This window comes from Saccostrea echinata, unplaced genomic scaffold, assembly GCF_033153115.1.
Source record: "Saccostrea echinata isolate AGI-Se365-2 ecotype Australia unplaced genomic scaffold, CSIRO_AGI_Sech_v1 ptg000052l, whole genome shotgun sequence".
NCBI lineage: Eukaryota > Metazoa > Mollusca > Bivalvia > Ostreida > Ostreidae > Saccostrea > Saccostrea echinata.
The window spans coordinates 9,380,133-9,405,156 of record NW_026889801.1 but is presented as its reverse complement, the minus strand read 5'-3'; the positions used below and the strand labels follow the sequence as shown (position 1 = coordinate 9,405,156).

At 33.5% G+C, this 25,024-nt stretch overlaps 1 protein-coding gene across 1 annotated transcript; it reads right to left on the bottom strand.

Annotated features, from left to right (window-relative positions):
• Nucleotides 1-1,593: 1,593 nt before the first annotated feature.
• On the bottom strand, nt 1,594-7,935 carry LOC133204337 (uncharacterized). The gene is made up of 5 exons (XM_061340061.1): nt 7,872-7,935; nt 7,379-7,643; nt 4,058-4,165; nt 3,498-3,733; nt 1,594-3,068 (listed from the first exon to the last, which is right to left on the bottom strand). The coding sequence occupies exons 1-5, from the start codon at nt 7,933-7,935 to the stop codon at nt 1,594-1,596; spliced, it is 2,148 nt and encodes a 715-aa protein (XP_061196045.1).
• Between the last annotated feature and the right edge of the window lie 17,089 nt (nt 7,936-25,024).

Here is a 25,024-nt window from a genome sequence, read left to right as displayed (position 1 = left end):
GTATCATCTGTCCTAAATTGTGCAAAAAAGTTTATTTGGTCTCATTGGAATCAGATGTTACACTTTGTGCAATACCAAGAACTCATTTTTCCATCTTCAAATAAATGTTTAGGTATCGAGATGCAGGACTTGTGATACCATTCTTTGCATTTATCACATTCTCCCATTTTTTCTTCTTTGTTGTCAGGAAGCCTGCAAATGCAGTAAAGTGGGACTTTAAATGACTTCGTCACCCTTCTCTGCACATCTCTTTCTTCAGCTGGAAAAGGACGCAACTTATTCTCTGCCAAACAAGACAGCAAATGATCTCTTATCTGATCTTGAAAATAAATTTTTCTACCAGGGTCATTCCCAAAGCAGAGATCTGTGGCATACGCTATTGCAAATAATCCACAGTCATATCCTCCTTTTTGGCGTCTGCAGTTAACAACATTTATGGTCATAGTTTGTTCTTGAATCATCATTATGCATGCCGCTTGCATTTTAACTTCCATTGAGACTGATGTATAAAGGGAATCAAAGATATCAACGCAATTGTCATTGCAGAATAGGTTGGATACTGTTAACCAGTGCAATGCACCATCATGAAGGATCTGCACAAAATCACCAGTTTCAACTGAAAACTGAAGTTTACTGCCCAAAATTGTGTCCTGCAGTCCATGCACCTTAGGGAACTGCTCTGCCAATAATTTTTGAGCAGCATTGATCTGGATGTCAGTTAACATCTCCCTTGGGTTTCTAATTAATTCCATTTCATCCAGTTTGGTTGCTCTTTTCAGATTTTCTTTCTTCTTTTTCTTCTTTTCCTCTTGTCCCCTTAATTCTTTTTTTTTCAATAATCTCTGTCTTGATTGGAACACATTTTCTTTCCCTTTTTTGAACCTTACATTTCCTCTTACAGGGGGTGTTTTTGGCAGTTTTAGAGTCTTGAAATCCTGCAATACTTTAGTGGCTCTCCCAGTACTGCATACTGATGTCTGCAAATCATCTTTTGTAATCTTTGAAGCAGAGAATATTGGTGATAATTTCTCTGTTCTTTCTTTATTTTCTTTTTTCTGGGGGGTAACTAATGGTGATGGATTTGTCAATGGAACTTCCTCTAGAGTGTCAGGTTCAAAAGAGGATGGTGAAGGCAAGGGTGTTACATTTCCATCTGGTGTGTATGTTTCGAAAGGGGATGGTGAAGGCAAAGGTGTTACATTTCCATCTGGTGTGTACATTCCATAAGCGGATGGTGAAGGCAAAGGTGTTACATTTCCATCTGGTGTGTACATTCCATAAGCGGATGGTGAAGGCAAAGGTGTTACATTTCCATCTGGTGTGTACATTCCATAAGCGGATGGTGAAGGCAAGGGTGTTACATTTCCATCTGGTGTGTACATTCCAAAAGCGGATGGTGAAGGCAAAGGTGTTACACTTCCATCTGGTGTGTACATTCCATAAGCGGATGGTGAAGGCAAAGGTGTTACAATTCCATCTCGTGTGTACATTCCAGACGAGGATGGTGAAGGCAAAGGTGTTACATTTCCATCTGGTGTGTACATTCCAAAAGAGGATGGTGAAGATATGGGTGTCAATTCTCTTTGTTTATCTTCATGTAGAAGTGGAGATGCAAGAACTAATGGGGGTAATGGTGAAGACCAATCCCTTATACATTGTACTCTCACTGGAACAAGGTGAGGGAACCATATTGTTCTTGCTAGTTGGAGATGGAGACATGACTGGTGTTTCTGGTGTCTTCACAAAAGGATATGGTTCATCTAGATCTACTTCACCTGTTGTAAAGATGACTTTTCCCCCACTTAGCCAAGCATCATACATCTTAGTTAAAGTGTCCATCTTTTCATTAAAATCACTTGTCCCCAGCGACGAAGCAAAATCAGCCATTGCTTTGCACAGGACCATAATTTCCTTAAACTTTTGGGTTTTGGTTGAAGGATTCTTCTTAAACCTTTTTCTTAAAGATAATTTATTCTCAGGTGATGTTGTCCTTGGCCGTTTTCTGTTAGTCCATATTTTTTTCTGGAATGCCAGATGCCATCTCTCTCCAACATCTTGGATATGAAAAAGACTCTCCCCTTGCTCAATCCTATTAGCAAAAATATGTCTACATGGCAATAGCATTGTTGTTTTGAGAGGACATGTGCATATTTTGTTGTTCTTGGATGTGCTGAAACGAGCTTTCTCCAATTCTGCTATGATGATACCTGCTGCATAAGGTGTTATCTGCTTTACAATATCATCTTTGACAACATCATCATCTCCGAGACGGTATGCAGTTTTAAATGTGTGATTGAACTCTCTGTGGGCCATTTCATGTACTCTTCCAGTGTGCAGTAGTATGATGTTCTTAACTGCTTCAGGGAGAGTCATGTTGCGCTTTAGGACATCTTTGATTTTTTGATTATGAGACTCAATTCTATTATTTGTCGTGTTTCCCAAATTAATTTGCTTTATGGTTTTGTAGTATGCCCAATGCTGTATTTGATGTTGCTTTCCCCAATTCTTGTTGTAATATGCCATGAAGTTCTCAGGTGCAGTGGCTGCCAAGTGACCTAATGATCTGTCGAAAGCGGACTTTGATTTGGAAAATACAAGTGCTTGGAAAGATTTTTTAAGATCAACTTTTGTTTCTTGAGGTATTGTTAATTTATTAATGAATCTATCTACAGCCTGAATGACATGGAATTTACATAATTGAACATCTGCCCCTGGTATGACTTTTTTGACTGCAGCAATTTCTTTCATATCTTTATCTAATACAACAACTTTAACTTTTGATAATTTGTGAATTCTTGACATTTCTGTCATGACAGCTGAGAGGGTGTTCTCGGTTTCATTAGTAATAAAGGCATATCCCACAGTTTGGCCACTCCCATTTCCATCTTCAACTAGTAGGGTAAATAAAGGCATTCTCAACCTGTTTGTGCAGTAAGTGCAGTCAATCATCAGAACCTCTGGAAACATGGCAAATGTCTGTTTCATATCCCCTGTTACCAGAAGAAGAAACTCCAATACCCCCTCACTATTAGTTTGAACTGATATGACAGCATCAGGGTCATCTTCACCTGGAATTTATTAAGAAATAAAAGTACTACTTAAAGGGAATTTTAAAAAAAAACAAAACAAAAAAAACTATATTTGATTATTTGTTTTAGGAGCACAAATTCCATACATTTAATCTCCCTCCTCCTTAATCAGGATCACATTAATCAATCAATTTAAAGTCACCAGGGGTCAATAAATTAACATATCATTTAAGTCAGGCAACATATCTAACAATCTGTTTCAATGTCTTCTAACATCAGACAAAATGATTAATCCCCTTGGACTAATTTATGTTCATCTACTTTTCTCTCTGCTGTTTCTAAATTCTTTCATCAGACTGCATGTTTTTTATCTAAGTAGTATTATTGAGATCAGTTAACAATATTTAGGTACATTGTATTACAATCGATTACATACATTGTAATTCTTTAATGACTTTATATACTTACAAAGCTGGTGTAATTCATCCATCAGTAATTCTTCCTCTGACTTTTCCCCTGTTCTTTCTCTTTTGGCCTTTTGATGTATGTTGTGAAGGTCCTTAAGAGTGATTATTTGATTCTGCTGTTTTTCCACATGCTCTTTTAGATACTTGACTTTTACACCTAGCTGAAGCATAGTTTCTACTTCTCTTTTCTTCACTTCACTTAGCCGCCTTTGTTCTGGATAGTGCTTAAAAGCATCTCTGAATGCAAATTTTAAATATATTTTAAAATACATGTACACACAGACACATCCAATACACACACACACACACACACTATATATATATATATATATATATATATATATATATATATATATATATATATATATATATATATATATATATATTGGATAGAGAGCTTTTTATTCATTCCGTTTGATTGAAAATTCAAACTTGTTCAGCAATTTGTCGTAAGTGATACCAAAATTAATAAACTGTATGAAATATAATTTTTATTGAGAACACACAAATATATTGATTTGATAAAATCAAAATTAGATAAAATTTGAGGCAGTCACTTACTTGCTAACTTCATGGTTATGAGCAGTAATCAAAGTCTGAACCACAAGCTTTGTCTTATCCTTGTTGATAGAGAGGAAAAGTCTTGCCTTGCATTCTTGCTTGAAGGAACTGCAAATTAAAATCATATCCAGGTTGAATTGATCACATTAATGTTCAGTACATTCATATATAATTAGATTATACCATTTATTCAACACTTAAAGGACATTTGAAATAAACATAAAAATTAAATGTGTCATGTTATATGAAATAGTAAGGTATGACTTGGGGGGGGGGGGGGGTGCAATCGGCCTTTCAATGAACATATTCAATAGTAAAAAGTTATGTCTGGAAAAAAAGGGGGGGGTGTACCCTCCCCCCCCCTTCTGATGCTTAGTGCCTGTCAGTTAAATCTATTTGATAAAATTGTTCAGCCTATATTGCTGTACGGATGTGAAATATGGGGATTTTCGAACTATGCAGTTGTAGACAGAGTGCAGCTAAAATTTAGTAAATTACTTCTGAACCTTATAAACAATCTACTCCTGACTATCATATATTGTGAACTCGGTTGGCATCCTATTTCCTTAGAAATACAAACGCATATTATTTCAATTTGGTATAAACAAACTTAGAAAAGAAAGAAAAACAAGTCCACTTTTCAAATTAAGTGATATTTTAAATGAAATGACGAGAAGATTGCTTGGATAAATAATGTCTTGAATATTCTAAACAGTTGCAGACTTTCAAATATTTGGCAAAGTCAGACCTTTAAACTCACTTTACTAAAACAATTTAAACAAAAATGGTATTCAGACCTTCAAAATTTTTCAAAGAATCTAAACTTCAGAATATGCAAAAACGAACTAACATTTGAAATTTGACGGACATGCTGATTCCAATATACCCCCCCCCCCCCCCCAAAAAAAAAAAATTCGTTTGTGGGAGGTATAAAAAAAACTGTGTACATTTGTTAACAACATTACTAAAATGTGCTTCCCGAACTAGAATATAATATACATATATCTATAATTGTACTATTTGTCTATTCTCATACTCAGGCATGCTATAAAACTTTTTTTTTTAATTTGTCACCATGATTTATGTTTATCTTTGTATACAATTTTAAAATTGTGAAGATATTAATAAAATTCAGTTCATTTCAGACAAACTATCAATTGCAATTAGAGGTTAGACTTTCTCTGTCAAATTCCCAAGATAACGCCTGCTTGATAAGAGCTAGATGCTCTACCAAAAATCTCCTTACTCTAAACTTATTAATAAATCTCTAATTTGACATGCAATTTTCTTTTATCCAAATTCTCCTTGATCATTTCTTGATATTAATTACCCCATGGGAGAAGTGGAATTCCTTCTGTTATTGACACAAAGAAATCATTACATTTGTTATGGGTTGCTGAAAAGTATATCATGGGAAAAAAAATGTGTACATGTATTTTCTTGATTTAACATTTTTTTTTATAAGGTTACTGCAATACTCTTACATCTGTTGGCTTTGTGTAATTTTAAAGTTAAAAAAAAATATATAGTTTTTATTTTAAATTTCACTTTAATTAAAGGTCACAGTGACCTTTAAGTAGGATGCGACACGTTATCTACCTATAAGCTAACCACTACCTATAACATGGCTAAGATGCATTGATAGACCAAGTATTTGTATTTAAACATATTTTATTGAAACATAATCAACAGGATTGGACACAAGTTTTACCAACTTAGATTGTCCTCTCCAACACAAACAAATTGACGTATACATAAACACGTGATGTACAACAAACAAATGTACAATACAAATACTACGTGCCTGTTTCAGACAACTTGTTAAGATCCTAAAGGACTTCATGCATGCTTTTGTCGTTGATTAATTTTCAATCTGTAGTTGAAAATGATTGCAATGATGACAAATTATTATCAAATACAGATTGAATATTAATCGACGACACTCTTAAAAAATGCAGTTTTATGAGAAATATTATCTACAAGTCAGTCTTTAAATAACGTTTAAAGAATATTTACGGACAATATTCTGAAAGTCTATTGTAGCAACAACAAATTTCTGCTGCAGTAACGGGAAAAGATTTCGACTTTCGCGGGCTTTGTTGCGGAAATCCCCGATAATTTGGCGGGCTTTATTACGGAATAAAAGATGCTTAGGGGGCTGTCTTTGGGAAGAAAAATGGACGCAATTTTCCGAGCTGTCTGATTGGCTTTTGATACAAGTCAGTTAAAGTAAATTTTATCGTGGGTAATCAAATGGGCGGAGACTTGTTTGCTTCGCAAACTCGTCAATTTAACTAATTTATACAATGCATTTATTTCATGTTGTAGATATGATATACTTGATATACTTTATAAGACGTCAATTTAAAAAAAAACAATTTAATGGGTACAATTATATTTTCTTGTGATTCCGTGTGTTATAAGTTTTTATTGTTTGTAAGAAAAATAAACATGAACAAAAATAAGTTCACGATAGTGACGTACATATACCGTTTACTTGAGAATAAATAAATGTTAATTTTCTTGAACTTTTAACAATTAGTGTCCTTTTTTGTTTGATTGCATAGTTCTGTCTAACTACCTAAATCTGTATTGTATTTTTGACAAGCAAAATAAATAAATAGATGAATGAATCAATCAATCAAGTCTTGAGAATCTGGATTTTATACTTCATTGAATATACTAGTATTTTACTGTATCAAAAACTGGATATATGAAATCACTTAAGTATGTCAAGTTTTATTGATTTTTTTAAATTATAAATACCGAACCTGTATTTATAAGTAGAGACAATCAATAAAGTTAAACTGGAGTAATTTTTTTATTTCCATACTTATTCCGTAATTCAGGTGCTTGAACATTGTGCATATTATGACAATATCTTCCTTTTTATCTCAATATTATATTGAACGTATGTTTAACATTAATACAAGGTACATGTACACCACTACCCTCCCCCCTTTGACCTCTGACACACGCAGTAATTAAACACGAAAAAAACATTTTACCGTTTCAGGAAAGGGGGTGGGAGAGTCTAGGAAGTCAAGAGTACCTCGATCTTTCCCTTAACGGTAAACCAGTTCGGTTTTTTTTTTTTTTTTTTTTTTTAATAAATGGGTGCCATTTTGATATAAGTCCTGGTGGATTTTGGAAGTTCTTTTCTCCAAATATTAAATAAAATAAAACCTACATGAGTTAAGAACTTATATTATTTTTGTTAGAAAAAAACCCCCTATATTCTATCAAATTTTTTAAGCGGTAATCTAACTCAAACCACAACTGTCATTACCGAAAGTCATGATAAATTCAAAGTGAACATACCTTTGATTTGGTCGTAACCCTCTTCCAGATCTTCTTGGTGCGCCTCCATGTTTACACCTGTACAGCACGTTTCTAAACTTGAATTTTTGGTCAAATGCTTTTGATTTAGATGATAGTTTCTTGTTAGCACTTTGTACAGTTTTGCTGTGGCTTTTAACCCAAATCACATTTGTAGTTGCAGACCATTGTAGTAGTTTGTCTTGAAACTCCTCAAATGAGTTGAATTCGTCTCCTTCATTCATTTTAACATATCTAAATTTTCCCGCTAAAAGCACTCAAGATAGCTGAACTTAAAAACTCTTTTAAAATAAACCGGCGTCACAAGTGAAATTGTGAAACGGCTACCCAAATCAGCCAGCGTCTTTGGAGGAGTACTAATATTCATTCTTAGATTTCTTCTTTAATTGTAATTTCCTGAAATTGCTGGGGATTTACTTAAACCTCTAAGTATGCATATGTGATTTAGACATTGACACAGACTCCACCCATTTACAATGTGCCTGATATATGTTGAATGCATTCAGATTCTGAGACGCATCATCTCTATACACCTGCATAATGAGTTAATCATACTATGACAACCGTTGAAATTCAGTTTCTTCTTCTCTCAAAATGGTTAATAAGTAGTGGACATAATGTTTTACGGTAATTACATATAATGAGGACAGAAGAAAGGAGGAAAATGCCAACAATAAAATTTATGTGGAACTGATTAACTAAGGGAGATGCAAGGGAACTAAGATTCAGTTCAAAGACACACTTTCCTTAGATCAACTGAACTTTCTCGTTGATTTATGCGTTTTATCAATAAATATATAGCTTTAAAAGCACCGGATTCAATTCTTAATCAATTTTTAAAAAAATATATTTAAATGAATTTCATAACAAATATCAGAGATCTATATTCTACATCATTATTGATTATCGGTATTTGAATATCAATATTCCATAACCAGAAATCGGTTGTAATTATATTTTTTAAGTCATTTAGTACATATATTTATTACATTTTCAACAGTGAAATACTGTGATTTATTTATTGAATAAAAGTGATATTCTCTCACAGTGTGAAAGAATACCAAAAATGATATTCTCTCACAGTGTGAAAGGATATCAAAGTAAGTAAAAAATAATTTCTGTCCTGTCATAAGATAGAGATGGTAACTAAGCATCTTGATAGAGCTAAAACTGCAAATTTCTTCCTAAATATGTTGCTAAAATCCATGCTATGTAATGTTTTCAATCTGACACACAACTTCTAAGCTATGACGTCTCAACCGCTCAATTATGACATCAAGCCTAGCTATGACACTGTGTTAAGAAAAGACAGAGGCAAAGGGAATATCAAAGAAAATGTAATAAACAGAAAATTCAATGTTTTGTAGATGAATATGGAATTTATTTCACTCGTGAGACAGGATTTTTTTTATATTTTCACTCGTGCTTCGCACTCGTGAAAATATCAAAAAATCCTGTCCCACTCGTGAAATAAATTCCATATTCATCTACAAAACATTGAATATCCTCTATATATGTATAAGTTACACACCCAACAAAGAACAGAAATATTTTCCTCAAGCTTATTGCCTGAAATTATTACCTGTGATGTACAAGCCCGTTATAAAAATACCGCAGTTTCACTTTTCCGCGATTCGACACAGCTTTTCCGCGAAAAAAGTCCTACTTTTCCGCGATAAGTTTTACTGCGTTTCCGCGATTATTATAATTTTTAGCTTTTCCGCTACTTTTTTTGGTACCTCCTCCGTTAGCCAATTTTAAGTAGAATAAGTCTTGTAAAACACTAGATAAGATCATCAATTTAAAACCATTAGCACCATTCTTTCAAACATTTACTTTTCTGTTAGTAAATTCATCGTAGATTATTCATTGCCCCCCCCCCCCCCGATTGGTTTCTGTATGAACAATTTCCATATCGTTTAAAACATCTAAAACTTATCACCCACCAGTGTGAAATGCGAGATTCATACAATTTTTATCACCGTGTAAGTACTCACAACCAAATGGAAAACTTTAGGGAAATACAGGTAAATACAAGTAAATATCGGCAACTGTTTGGTGTTAATTGCTAAGCGTTACCAAGTTTTTTCTCATAATTTCATAAGTTTCAATAATGAGAACTTTACTCTAAATACTAAATTCACAAACTGAATATGATTTTTATATATCTGAAGCTATAGACATTCTGCACCATATTGGCTTGAAGCCACTTTGCTTATAAAAACAATATGGCGTGAAGTCATTTCTTTAATAATTCATTTTTATTATTATCATTTTTTTAAAGAAATATTGTTACTAAGGCTTTAATATGACAACTCTGTCCAATACTAGTACTTTGTTGTGAAAAAAATTGCTCGGGTTTGTTCTTCATTATTCAGATATTTATAAGCGATAAATTTAATTTTTAGAAGGTGAATTCACGTCATTGCGTTTTGAATTAACAGTGCGAATAGATACATTCAGTATACAACGTCGTGCGAATAGTCATTGAAAATATATACACGACGGTCGTGCGAATAGCTAATGAGAACATAAGTACACGACGGTCGTGCGAATAGCTGATGAGAACATAAGTACACGACGGTCGTGCGAATAGCTGATGAGAACATAAGTACACGACGGTCGTGCATGCAGGTGTCATAACAGTATTTCACTTGAGGTTCACGTCAAATCATGGCTGACGCAAAATAATTCCTGAATCTTCCCTTCCGATTCGGACATTTTAACACGAGACTGGAGCTGAATTTTTTTATGAGATGAAAAACAATATGTAAACTTCTTATATTGACTAGATTCATTAAAGTTTAGGGCGTGCTCAATTTTCTATATACTGTATTTGAGTGGGGAGTGATTAGGTCCTGGACTTGATTTTCAAGCAGCTGCTCGACTTCGAGCGAGACAAACTTGCGTGCCTTGCTGGATGGCTATGTATTTTTTGGTACTAAAATCTTTATAAAGACTTTGTTTTACAAGATCTGAAAAGGAAACTTCTCAAAAGTTTGTTTTCAATTAATACCACCTACTCAAAGTTGCGCATTTTTGGTAAGAATATATAGGAAAATTTAATACTGTTGTGCAACCTGCAGTAAAAGCAGATTTTATACTTCGAAATATTGTAGTCTATAATTTAAGGTTTAATTTCGTGAGTTTAGACGGAAAATGAGAAATAATGGCATTTTTTGGCCGTCATTGCTGTTCGTTCGCGTTTAATGGAGCATAGAAAATTAGTCCAGATTTCCTCTAAAATAATTTATCTTGACCACAAAAGGGCCTGATTTCGATGTATCGGGTTGAGAGAAATGCATGAAAATTAGAGGACACTTTAACAAATACCTTGCCATCACACTCGTTAACATTATTTACTCATAAACAATTTCAAAATCTATAAATTTAAAGAATTTAGACTAAACCCGGAGCAAAATAAAAATTCTGAATATGTGTAAATATCCGTTAATTTGGAACACAGTGGTAACAGATAAAGAAATCTGGTTCGTAAAAAGAATTATTTAGGCAAAACAATCGTAATTAAGCAGAAAACGTCATGATATTTCAATAATATGTATTATTTCAATGCTCTTTTTAACCCCACCCCCCTTCCTTATGACAAAGACTACTTCTTTCGCCCTGTTATAAAAAGCAAACATATTTTAAATAATTTTTAATCCTTATGTGAATCAGTATGCATTAATTAAAAATTTGAGACGAAAAAACAACAAATGTTCAACGCGCAAGATCATTACATACAGTTCAACTTTTGCCATATTTTTAGAAATCCGTGTTCACCGCGAACACCCCTGTCACCGAGTGTCGCCAATATTTTTCCTACCTTGAGACGGATTTTTATGAAACTTGCTTTATTACATTGAATATTCATTACAGATCGGGAAAATAGCATTATACTGGCAAGCAAAAATGTTCACTCTTATTTGCAGGTGTCATAACAGTATTTCACTTGAGGTTCACGTCAAATCATGGCTGACGCAAAATAATTCCTGAATCTTCCCTTCCGATTCGGACATTTTAACACGAGACTGGAGCTGAATTTTTTTATGAGATGAAAAACAATATGTAAACTTCTTATATTGACTAGATTCATTAAAGTTTAGGGCGTGCTCAATTTTCTATATACTGTATTTGAGTGGGGAGTGATTAGGTCCTGGACTTGATTTTCAAGCAGCTGCTCGACTTCGAGCGAGACAAACTTGCGTGCCTTGCTGGATGGCTATGTATTTTTTGGTACTAAAATCTTTATAAAGACTTTGTTTTACAAGATCTGAAAAGGAAACTTCTCAAAAGTTTGTTTTCAATTAATACCACCTACTCAAAGTTGCGCATTTTTGGTAAGAATATATAGGAAAATTTAATACTGTTGTGCAACCTGCAGTAAAAGCAGATTTTATACTTCGAAATATTGTAGTCTATAATTTAAGGTTTAATTTCGTGAGTTTAGACGGAAAATGAGAAATAATGGCATTTTTTGGCCGTCATTGCTGTTCGTTCGCGTTTAATGGAGCATAGAAAATTAGTCCAGATTTCCTCTAAAATAATTTATCTTGACCACAAAAGGGCCTGATTTCGATGTATCGGGTTGAGAGAAATGCATGAAAATTAGAGGACACTTTAACAAATACCTTGCCATCACACTCGTTAACATTATTTACTCATAAACAATTTCAAAATCTATAAATTTAAAGAATTTAGACTAAACCCGGAGCAAAATAAAAATTCTGAGTATGTGTAAATATCCGTTAATTTGGAACACAGTGGTAACAGATAAAGAAATCTGGTTCGTAAAAAGAATTATTTAGGCAAAACAATCGTAATTAAGCAGAAAACGTCATGATATTTCAATAATATGTATTATTTCAATGCTCTTTTTAACCCCACCCCCCTTCCTTATGACAAAGACTACTTCTTTCGCCCTGTTATAAAAAGCAAACATATTTTAAATAATTTTTAATCCTTATGTGAATCAGTATGCATTAATTAAAAATTTGAGACGAAAAAACAACAAATGTTCAACGCGCAAGATCATTACATACAGTTCAACTTATGCCATATTTTTAGAAATCCGTGTTCACCGCGAACACCCCTGTCACCGAGTGTCGCCAATATTTTTCCTACCTTGAGACGGATTTTTATGAAACTTGCTTTATTACATTGAATATTCATTACAGATCGGGAAAATAGCATTATACTGGCAAGCAAAAATGTTCACTCTTATTTGCAGGTGTCATAACAGTATTTCACTTGAGGTTCACGTCAAATCATGGCTGACGCAAAATAATTCCTGAATCTTCCCTTCCGATTCGGACATTTTAACACGAGACTGGAGCTGAATTTTTTTATGAGATGAAAAACAATATGTAAACTTCTTATATTGACTAGATTCATTAAAGTTTAGGGCGTGCTCAATTTTCTATATACTGTATTTGAGTGGGGAGTGATTAGGTCCTGGACTTGATTTTCAAGCAGCTGCTCGACTTCGAGCGAGACAAACTTGCGTGCCTTGCTGGATGGCTATGTATTTTTTGGTACTAAAATCTTTATAAAGACTTTGTTTTACAAGATCTGAAAAGGAAACTTCTCAAAAGTTTGTTTTCAATTAATACCACCTACTCAAAGTTGCGCATTTTTGGTAAGAATATATAGGAAAATTTAATACTGTTGTGCAACCTGCAGTAAAAGCAGATTTTATACTTCGAAATATTGTAGTCTATAATTTAAGGTTTAATTTCGTGAGTTTAGACGGAAAATGAGAAATAATGGCATTTTTTGGCCGTCATTGCTGTTCGTTCGCGTTTAATGGAGCATAGAAAATTAGTCCAGATTTCCTCTAAAATAATTTATCTTGACCACAAAAGGGCCTGATTTCGATGTATCGGGTTGAGAGAAATGCATGAAAATTAGAGGACACTTTAACAAATACCTTGCCATCACACTCGTTAACATTATTTACTCATAAACAATTTCAAAATCTATAAATTTAAAGAATTTAGACTAAACCCGGAGCAAAATAAAAATTCTGAATGTGTAAATATCCGTTAATTTGGAACACAGTGGTAACAGATAAAGAAATCTGGTTCGTAAAAAGAATTATTTAGGCAAAACAATCGTAATTAAGCAGAACACGTCATGATATTTCAATAATATGTATTATTTCAATGCTCTTTTTAACCCCACCCCCCTTCCTTATGACAAAGACTACTTCTTTCGCCCTGTTATAAAAAACAAACATATTTTAAATAATTTTTAATCCTTATGTGAATCAGTATGCATTAATTAAAAATTTGAGACGAAAAAACAACAAATGTTCAACGCGCAAGATCATTACATACAGTTCAACTTTTGCCATATTTTTAGAAATCCGTGTTCACCGCGAACACCCCTGTCACCGAGTGTCGCCAATATTTTTCCTACCTTGAGACGGATTTTTATGAAACTTGCTTTATTACATTGAATATTCATTACAGATCGGGAAAATAGCATTATACTGGCAAGCAAAAATGTTCACTCTTATTTGCAGGTGTCATAACAGTATTTCACTTGAGGTTCACGTCAAATCATGGCTGACGCAAAATAATTCCTGAATCTTCCCTTCCGATTCGGACATTTTAACACGAGACTGGAGCTGAATTTTTTTATGAGATGAAAAACAATATGTAAACTTCTTATATTGACTAGATTCATTAAAGTTTAGGGCGTGCTCAATTTTCTATATACTGTATTTGAGTGGGGAGTGATTAGGTCCTGGACTTGATTTTCAAGCAGCTGCTCGACTTCGAGCGAGACAAACTTGCGTGCCTTGCTGGATGGCTATGTATTTTTTGGTACTAAAATCTTTATAAAGACTTTGTTTTACAAGATCTGAAAAGGAAACTTCTCAAAAGTTTGTTTTCAATTAATACCACCTACTCAAAGTTGCGCATTTTTGGTAAGAATATATAGGAAAATTTAATACTGTTGTGCAACCTGCAGTAAAAGCAGATTTTATACTTCGAAATATTGTAGTCTATAATTTAAGGTTTAATTTCGTGAGTTTAGACGGAAAATGAGAAATAATGGCATTTTTTGGCCGTCATTGCTGTTCGTTCGCGTTTAATGGAGCATAGAAAATTAGTCCAGATTTCCTCTAAAATAATTTATCTTGACCACAAAAGGGCCTGATTTCGATGTATCGGGTTGAGAGAAATGCATGAAAATTAGAGGACACTTTAACAAATACCTTGCCATCACACTCGTTAACATTATTTACTCATAAACAATTTCAAAATCTATAAATTTAAAGAATTTAGACTAAACCCGGAGCAAAATAAAAATTCTGAATGTGTAAATATCCGTTAATTTGGAACACAGTGGTAACAGATAAAGAAATCTGGTTCGTAAAAAGAATTATTTAGGCAAAACAATCGTAATTAAGCAGAACACGTCATGATATTTCAATAATATGTATTATTTCAATGCTCTTTTTAACCCCACCCCCCTTCCTTATGACAAAGACTACTTCTTTCGCCCTGTTATAAAAAGCAAACATATTTTAAATAATTTTTAATCCTTATGTGAATCAGTATGCATTAATTAAAAATTTGAGACGAAAAAACAACAAATGTTCAACGCGCAAGATCATTACATACAGTTCAACTTTTGCCATATTTTTAGAAATCCGTGTTCACCGCGAACACCCCTGTCACCGAGTGTCGCCAATATTTTTCCTACCTTGAGACGGATTTTTATGAAACTTGCTTTATTACATTGAATATTCATTACAGATCGGGAAAATAGCATTATACTGGCAAGCAAAAATGTTCACTCTTATTTGCAGGTGTCATAACAGTATTTCACTTGAGGTTCACGTCAAATCATGGCTGACGCAAAATAATTCCTGAATCTTCCCTTCCGATTCGGACATTTTAACACGAGACTGGAGCTGAATTTTTTTATGAGATGAAAAACAATATGTAAACTTCTTATATTGACTAGATTCATTAAAGTTTAGGGCGTGCTCAATTTTCTATATACTGTATTTGAGTGGGGAGTGATTAGGTCCTGGACTTGATTTTCAAGCAGCTGCTCGACTTCGAGCGAGACAAACTTGCGTGCCTTGCTGGATGGCTATGTATTTTTTGGTACTAAAATCTTTATAAAGACTTTGTTTTACAAGATCTGAAAAGGAAACTTCTCAAAAGTTTGTTTTCAATTAATACCACCTACTCAAAGTTGCGCATTTTTGGTAAGAATATATAGGAAAATTTAATACTGTTGTGCAACCTGCAGTAAAAGCAGATTTTATACTTCGAAATATTGTAGTCTATAATTTAAGGTTTAATTTCGTGAGTTTAGACGGAAAATGAGAAATAATGGCATTTTTTGGCCGTCATTGCTGTTCGTTCGCGTTTAATGGAGCATAGAAAATTAGTCCAGATTTCCTCTAAAATAATTTATCTTGACCACAAAAGGGCCTGATTTCGATGTATCGGGTTGAGAGAAATGCATGAAAATTAGAGGACACTTTAACAAATACCTTGCCATCACACTCGTTAACATTATTTACTCATAAACAATTTCAAAATCTATAAATTTAAAGAATTTAGACTAAACCCGGAGCAAAATAAAAATTCTGAGTATGTGTAAATATCCGTTAATTTGGAACACAGTGGTAACAGATAAAGAAATCTGGTTCGTAAAAAGAATTATTTAGGCAAAACAATCGTAATTAAGCAGAAAACGTCATGATATTTCAATAATATGTATTATTTCAATGCTCTTTTTAACCCCACCCCCCTTCCTTATGACAAAGACTACTTCTTTCGCCCTGTTATAAAAAGCAAACATATTTTAAATAATTTTTAATCCTTATGTGAATCAGTATGCATTAATTAAAAATTTGAGACGAAAAAACAACAAATGTTCAACGCGCAAGATCATTACATACAGTTCAACTTATGCCATATTTTTAGAAATCCGTGTTCACCGCGAACACCCCTGTCACCGAGTGTCGCCAATATTTTTCCTACCTTGAGACGGATTTTTATGAAACTTGCTTTATTACATTGAATATTCATTACAGATCGGGAAAATAGCATTATACTGGCAAGCAAAAATGTTCACTCTTATTTGCAGGTGTCATAACAGTATTTCACTTGAGGTTCACGTCAAATCATGGCTGACGCAAAATAATTCCTGAATCTTCCCTTCCGATTCGGACATTTTAACACGAGACTGGAGCTGAATTTTTTTATGAGATGAAAAACAATATGTAAACTTCTTATATTGACTAGATTTATTAAAGTTTAGGGCGTGCTCAATTTTCTATATACTGTATTTGAGTGGGGAGTGATTAGGTCCTGGACTTGATTTTCAAGCAGCTGCTCGACTTCGAGCGAGACAAACTTGCGTGCCTTGCTGGATGGCTATGTATTTTTTGGTACTAAAATCTTTATAAAGACTTTGTTTTACAAGATCTGAAAAGGAAACTTCTCAAAAGTTTGTTTTCAATTAATACCACCTACTCAAAGTTGCGCATTTTTGGTAAGAATATATAGGAAAATTTAATACTGTTGTGCAACCTGCAGTAAAAGCAGATTTTATACTTCGAAATATTGTAGTCTATAATTTAAGGTTTAATTTCGTGAGTTTAGACGGAAAATGAGAAATAATGGCATTTTTTGGCCGTCATTGCTGTTCGTTCGCGTTTAATGGAGCATAGAAAATTAGTCCAGATTTCCTCTAAAATAATTTATCTTGACCACACAAGGGCCTGATTTCGATGTATCGGGTTGAGAGAAATGCATGAAAATTAGAGGACACTTTAACAAATACCTTGCCATCACACTCGTTAACATTATTTACTCATAAACAATTTCAAAATCTATAAATTTAAAGAATTTAGACTAAACCCGGAGCAAAATAAAAATTCTGAATATGTGTAAATATCCGTTAATTTGGAACACAGTGGTAACAGATAAAGAAATCTGGTTCGTAAAAAGAATTATTTAGGCAAAACAATCGTAATTAAGCAGAAAACGTCATGATATTTCAATAATATGTATTATTTCAATGCTCTTTTTAACCCCACCCCCCTTCCTTATGACAAAGACTACTTCTTTCGCCCTGTTATAAAAAGCAAACATATTTTAAATAATTTTTAATCCTTATGTGAATCAGTATGCATTAATTAAAAATTTGAGACGAAAAAACAACAAATGTTCAACGCGCAAGATCATTACATACAGTTCAACTTTTGCCATATTTTTAGAAATCCGTGTTCACCGCGAACACCCCTGTCACCGAGTGTCGCCAATATTTTTCCTACCTTGAGACGGATTTTTATGAAACTTGCTTTATTACATTGAATATTCATTACAGATCGGGAAAATAGCATTATACTGGCAAGCAAAAATGTTCACTCTTATTTGCAGGTGTCATAACAGTATTTCACTTGAGGTTCACGTCAAATCATGGCTGACGCAAAATAATTCCTGAATCTTCCCTTCCGATTCGGACATTTTAACACGAGACTGGAGCTGAATTTTTTTATGAGATGAAAAACAATATGTAAACTTCTTATATTGACTAGATTCATTAAAGTTTAGGGCGTGCTCAATTTTCTATATACTGTATTTGAGTGGGGAGTGATTAGGTCCTGGACTTGATTTTCAAGCAGCTGCTCGACTTCGAGCGAGACAAACTTGCGTGCCTTGCTGGATGGCTATGTATTTTTTGGTACTAAAATCTTTATAAAGACTTTGTTTTACAAGATCTGAAAAGGAAACTTCTCAAAAGTTTGTTTTCAATTAATACCACCTACTCAAAGTTGCGCATTTTTGGTAAGAATATATAGGAAAATTTAATACTGTTGTGCAACCTGCAGTAAAAGCAGATTTTATACTTCGAAATATTGTAGTCTATAATTTAAGGTTTAATTTCGTGAGTTTAGACGGAAAATGAGAAATAATGGCATTTTTTGGCCGTCATTGCTGTTCGTTCGCGTTTAATGGAGCATAGAAAATTAGTCCAGATTTCCTCTAAAATAATTTATCTTGACCACACAAGGGCCTGATTTCGATGTATCGGGTTGAGAGAAATGCATGAAAATTAGAGGACACTTTAACAAATACCTTGCCATCACACTCGTTAACATTATTTACTCATAAACAATTTCAAAATCTATAAATTTAAAGAATTTAGACTAAACCCGGAGCAAAATAAAAATTCTGAATATGTGTAAATATCCGTTAATTTGGAACACAGTGGTAACAGATAAAGAAATCTGGTTCGTAAAAAGAATTATTTAGGCACCCCCCTTCCTTATGACAAAGACTACTTCTTTCGCCCTGTTATAAAAAGCAAACATATTTTAAATAATTTTTAATCCTTATGTGAATCAGTATGCATTAATTAAAAATTTGAGACGAAAAAACAACAAATGTTCAACGCGCAAGATCATTACATACAGTTCAACTTTTGCCATATTTTTAGAAATCCGTGTTCACCGCGAACACCCCTGTCACCGAGTGTCGCCAATATTTTTCCTACCTTGAGACGGATTTTTATGAAACTTGCTTTATTACATTGAATATTCATTACAGATCGGGAAAATAGCATTATACTGGCAAGCAAAAATGTTCACTCTTATTGCAGGTGTCATAACAGTATTTCACTTGAGGTTCACGTCAAATCATGGCTGACGCAAAATAATTCCTGAATCTTCCCTTCCGATTCGGACATTTTAACACGAGACTGGAGCTGAATTTTTTTATGAGATGAAAAACAATATGTAAACTTCTTATATTGACTAGATTCATTAAAGTTTAGGGCGTGCTCAATTTTCTATATACTGTATTTGAGTGGGGAGTGATTAGGTCCTGGACTTGATTTTCAAGCAGCTGCTCGACTTCGAGCGAGACAAACTTGCGTGCCTTGCTGGATGGCTATGTATTTTTTGGTACTAAAATCTTTATAAAGAATTGTTTTACAAGATCTGAAAAGGAAACTTCTCAAAAGTTTGTTTTCAATTAATACCACCTACTCAAAGTTGCGCATTTTTGGTAAGAATATATAGGAAAATTTAATACTGTTGTGCAACCTGCAGTAAAAGCAGATTTTATACTTCGAAATATTGTAGTCTATAATTCAAGGTTTAATTTCGTGAGTTTAGACGGAAAATGAGAAATAATGGCATTTTTTGGCCGTCATTGCTGTTCGTTCGCGTTTAATGGAGCATAGAAAATTAGTCCAGATTTCCTCTAAAATAATTTATCTTGACCACACAAGGGCCTGATTTCGATGTATCGGGTTGAGAGAAATGCATGAAAATTAGAGGACACTTTAACAAATACCTTGCCATCACACTCGTTAACATTATTTACTCATAAACAATTTCAAAATCTATAAATTTAAAGAATTTAGACTAAACCCGGAGCAAAATAAAAATTCTGAATATGTGTAAATATCCGTTAATTTGGAACACAGTGGTAACAGATAAAGAAATCTGGTTCGTAAAAAGAATTATTTAGGCAAAACAATCGTAATTAAGCAGAACACGTCATGATATTTCAATAATATGTATTATTTCAATGCTCTTTTTAACCCCACCCCCCTTCCTTATGACAAAGACTACTTCTTTCGCCCTGTTATAAAAAGCAAACATATTTTAAATAATTTTTAATCCTTATGTGAATCAGTATGCATTAATTAAAAATTTGAGACGAAAAAACAACAAATGTTCAACGCGCAAGATCATTACATACAGTTCAACTTTTGCCATATTTTTAGAAATCCGTGTTCACCGCGAACACCCCTGTCACCGAGTGTCGCCAATATTTTTCCTACCTTGAGACGGATTTTTATGAAACTTGCTTTATTACATTGAATATTCATTACAGATCGGGAAAATAGCATTATACTGGCAAGCAAAAATGTTCACTCTTATTGCAGGTGTCATAACAGTATTTCACTTGAGGTTCACGTCAAATCATGGCTGACGCAAAATAATTCCTGAATCTTCCCTTCCGATTCGGACATTTTAACACGAGACTGGAGCTGAATTTTTTTATGAGATGAAAAACAATATGTAAACTTCTTATATTGACTAGATTCATTAAAGTTTAGGGCGTGCTCAATTTTCTATATACTGTATTTGAGTGGGGAGTGATTAGGTCCTGGACTTGATTTTCAAGCAGCTGCTCGACTTCGAGCGAGACAAACTTGCGTGCCTTGCTGGATGGCTATGTATTTTTTGGTACTAAAATCTTTATAAAGAATTGTTTTACAAGATCTGAAAAGGAAACTTCTCAAAAGTTTGTTTTCAATTAATACCACCTACTCAAAGTTGCGCATTTTTGGTAAGAATATATAGGAAAATTTAATACTGTTGTGCAACCTGCAGTAAAAGCAGATTTTATACTTCGAAATATTGTAGTCTATAATTTAAAGGTTTAATTTCGTGAGTTTAGACGGAAAATGAGAAATAATGGCATTTTTTGGCCGTCATTGCTGTTCGTTCGCGTTTAATGGGGCATAGAAAATTAGTCCAGATTTCCTCTAAAATAATTTATCTTGACCACACAAGGGCCTGATTTCGATGTATCGGGTTGAGAGAAATGCATGAAAATTAGAGGACACTTTAACAAATACCTTGCCATCACACTCGTTAACATTATTTACTCATAAACAATTTCAAAATCTATAAATTTAAAGAATTTAGACTAAACCCGGAGCAAAATAAAAATTCTGAATATGTGTAAATATCCGTTAATTTGGAACACAGTGGTAACAGATAAAGAAATCTGGTTCGTAAAAAGAATTATTTAGGCAAAACAATCGTAATTAAGCAGAACACGTCATGATATTTCAATAATATGTATTATTTCAATGCTCTTTTTAACCCCACCCCCCTTCCTTATGACAAAGACTACTTCCTTCTTTCGCCCTGTTATAAAAAGCAAACATATTTTAAATAATTTTTAATCCTTATGTGAATCAGTATGCATTAATTAAAAATTTGAGACAAAAAAACAACAAATGTTCAACGCGCAAGATCATTACATACAGTTCAACTTTTGCCATATTTTTAGAAATCCGTGTTCACCGCGAACACCCCTGTCACCGAGTGTCGCCAATATTTTTCCTACCTTGAGACGGATTTTTATGAAACTTGCTTTATTACATTGAATATTCATTACAGATCGGGAAAATAGCATTATACTGGCAAGCAAAAATTTTCACTCTTATTGCAGTAAAAGCAGATTTTATACTTCGAAATATTGTAGTCTATAATTTAAGGTTTAATTTCGTGAGTTTAGACGGAAAATGAGAAATAATGGCATTTTTTGGCCGTCATTGCTGTTCGTTCGCGTTTAATGGAGCATAGAAAATTAGTCCAGATTTCCTCTAAAATAATTTATCTTGACCACACAAGGGCCTGATTTCGATGTATCGGGTTGAGAGAAATGCATGAAAATTAGAGGACACTTTAACAAATACCTTGCCATCACACTCGTTAACATTATTTACTCATAAACAATTTCAAAATCTATAAATTTAAAGAATTTAGACTAAACCCGGAGCAAAATAAAAATTCTGAATATGTGTAAATATCCGTTAATTTGGAACACAGTGGTAACAGATAAAGAAATCTGGTTCGTAAAAAGAATTATTTAGGCAAAACAATCGTAATTAAGCAGAACACGTCATGATATTTCAATAATATGTATTATTTCAATGCTCTTTTTAACCCCACCCCCCTTCCTTATGACAAAGACTACTTCTTTCGCCCTGTTATAAAAAGCAAACATATTTTAAATAATTTTTAATCCTTTTGTGAAGCAGTATGCATTAATTAAAAATTTGAGACAAAAAAACAACAAATGTTCAACGCGCAAGATCATTACATACAGTTCAACTTTTGCCATATTTTTAGAAATCCGTGTTCACCGCGAACACCCCTGTCACCGAGTGTCGCCAATATTTTTCCTACCTTGAGACGGATTTTTATGAAACTTGCTTTATTACATTGAATATTCATTACAGATCGGGAAAATAGCATTATACTGGCAAGCAAAAATTTTCACTCTTATTGCAGGTGTCATAACAGTATTTCACTTGAGGTTCACGTCAAATCATGGCTGACGCAAAATAATTCCTGAATCTTCCCTTCCGATTCGGACATTTTAACACGAGACTGGAGCTGAATTTTTTTATGAGATGAAAAACAATATGTAAACTTCTTATATTGACTAGATTCATTAAAGTTTAGGGCGTGCTCAATTTTCTATATACTGTATTTGAGTGGGGAGTGATTAGGTCCTGGACTTGATTTTCAAGCAGCTGCTCGACTTCGAGCGAGACAAACTTGCGTGCCTTGCTGGATGGCTATGTATTTTTTGGTACTAAAATCTTTATAAAGACTTTGTTTTACAAGATCTGAAAAGGAAACTTCTCAAAAGTTTGTTTTCAATTAATACCACCTACTCAAAGTTGCGCATTTTTGGTAAGAATATATAGGAAAATTTAATACTGTTGTGCAACCTGCAGTAAAAGCAGATTTTATACTTCGAAATATTGTAGTCTATAATTTAAGGTTTAATTTCGTGAGTTTAGACGGAAAATGAGAAATAATGGCATTTTTTGGCCGTCATTGCTGTTCGTTCGCGTTTAATGGAGCATAGAAAATTAGTCCAGATTTCCTCTAAAATAATTTATCTTGACCACACAAGGGCCTGATTTCGATGTATCGGGTTGAGAGAAATGCATGAAAATTAGAGGACACTTTAACAAATACCTTGCCATCACACTCGTTAACATTATTTACTCATAAACAATTTCAAAATCTATAAATTTAAAGAATTTAGACTAAACCCGGAGCAAAATAAAAATTCTGAATATGTGTAAATATCCGTTAATTTGGAACACAGTGGTAACAGATAAAGAAATCTGGTTCGTAAAAAGAATTATTTAGGCAAAACAATCGTAATTAAGCAGAACACGTCATGATATTTCAATAATATGTATTATTTCAATGCTCTTTTTAACCCCACCCCCCTTCCTTATGACAAAGACTACTTCTTTCGCCCTGTTATAAAAAGCAAACATATTTTAAATAATTTTTAATCCTTTTGTGAAGCAGTATGCATTAATTAAAAATTTGAGACAAAAAAACAACAAATGTTCAACGCGCAAGATCATTACATACAGTTCAACTTTTGCCATATTTTTAGAAATCCGTGTTCACCGCGAACACCCCTGTCACCGAGTGTCGCCAATATTTTTCCTACCTTGAGACGGATTTTTATGAAACTTGCTTTATTACATTGAATATTCATTACAGATCGGGAAAATAGCATTATACTGGCAAGCAAAAATTTTCACTCTTATTGCAGGTGTCATAACAGTATTTCACTTGAGGTTCACGTCAAATCATGGCTGACGCAAAATAATTCCTGAATCTTCCCTTCCGATTCGGACATTTTAACACGAGACTGGAGCTGAATTTTTTTATGAGATGAAAAACAATATGTAAACTTCTTATATTGACTAGATTCATTAAAGTTTAGGGCGTGCTCAATTTTCTATATACTGTATTTGAGTGGGGAGTGATTAGGTCCTGGACTTGACTTTCAAGCAGCTGCTCGACTTCGAGCGAGACAAACTTGCGTGCCTTGCTGGATGGCTATGTATTTTTTGGTACTAAAATCTTTATAAAGAATTGTTTTACAAGATCTGAAAAGGAAACTTCTCAAAAGTTTGTTTTCAATTAATACCACCTACTCAAAGTTGCGCATTTTTGGTAAGAATATATAGGAAAATTTAATACTGTTGTGCAACCTGCAGTAAAAGCAGATTTTATACTTCGAAATATTGTAGTCTATAATTTAAGGTTTAATTTCGTGAGTTTAGACGGAAAATGAGAAATAATGGCATTTTTTGGCCGTCATTGCTGTTCGTTCGCGTTTAATGGAGCATAGAAAATTAGTCCAGATTTCCTCTAAAATAATTTATCTTGACCACACAAGGGCCTGATTTCGATGTATCGGGTTGAGAGAAATGCATGAAAATTAGAGGACACTTTAACAAATACCTTGCCATCACACTCGTTAACATTATTTACTCATAAACAATTTCAAAATCTATAAATTTAAAGAATTTAGACTAAACCCGGAGCAAAATAAAAATTCTGAATATGTGTAAATATCCGTTAATTTGGAACACAGTGGTAACAGATAAAGAAATCTGGTTCGTAAAAAGAATTATTTAGGCAAAACAATCGTAATTAAGCAGAACACGTCATGATATTTCAATAATATGTATTATTTCAATGCTCTTTTTAACCCCACCCCCCTTCCTTATGACAAAGACTACTTCTTTCGCCCTGTTATAAAAAGCAAACATATTTTAAATAATTTTTAATCCTTATGTGAATCAGTATGCATTAATTAAAAATTTGAGACGAAAAAACAACAAATGTTCAACGCGCAAGATCATTACATACAGTTCAACTTTTGCCATATTTTTAGAAATCCGTGTTCACCGCGAACACCCCTGTCACCGAGTGTCGCCAATATTTTTCCTACCTTGAGACGGATTTTTATGAAACTTGCTTTATTACATTGAATATTCATTACAGATCGG

What these genes read in the sequence shown, in the direction of transcription:
- LOC133204337 (XM_061340061.1), bottom strand. Translation starts at nt 7,935, where the DNA reads ATGCAGGTGTATAGAGATGATGCGTCTCAGAATCTGAATGCATTCAAC. An exon ending in GGGTTACGACCAAATCAAAG is followed by an intron (nt 4,166 to 7,378) that starts GTATGTTCACTT and finishes TTTAATTTGCAG; the next exon opens with TTCCTTCAAGCAAGAATGCA. An exon ending in GGATGAATTACACCAGCTTT is followed by an intron (nt 3,069 to 3,497) that starts GTAAGTATATAA and finishes AATAAATTCCAG; the next exon opens with GTGAAGATGACCCTGATGCT.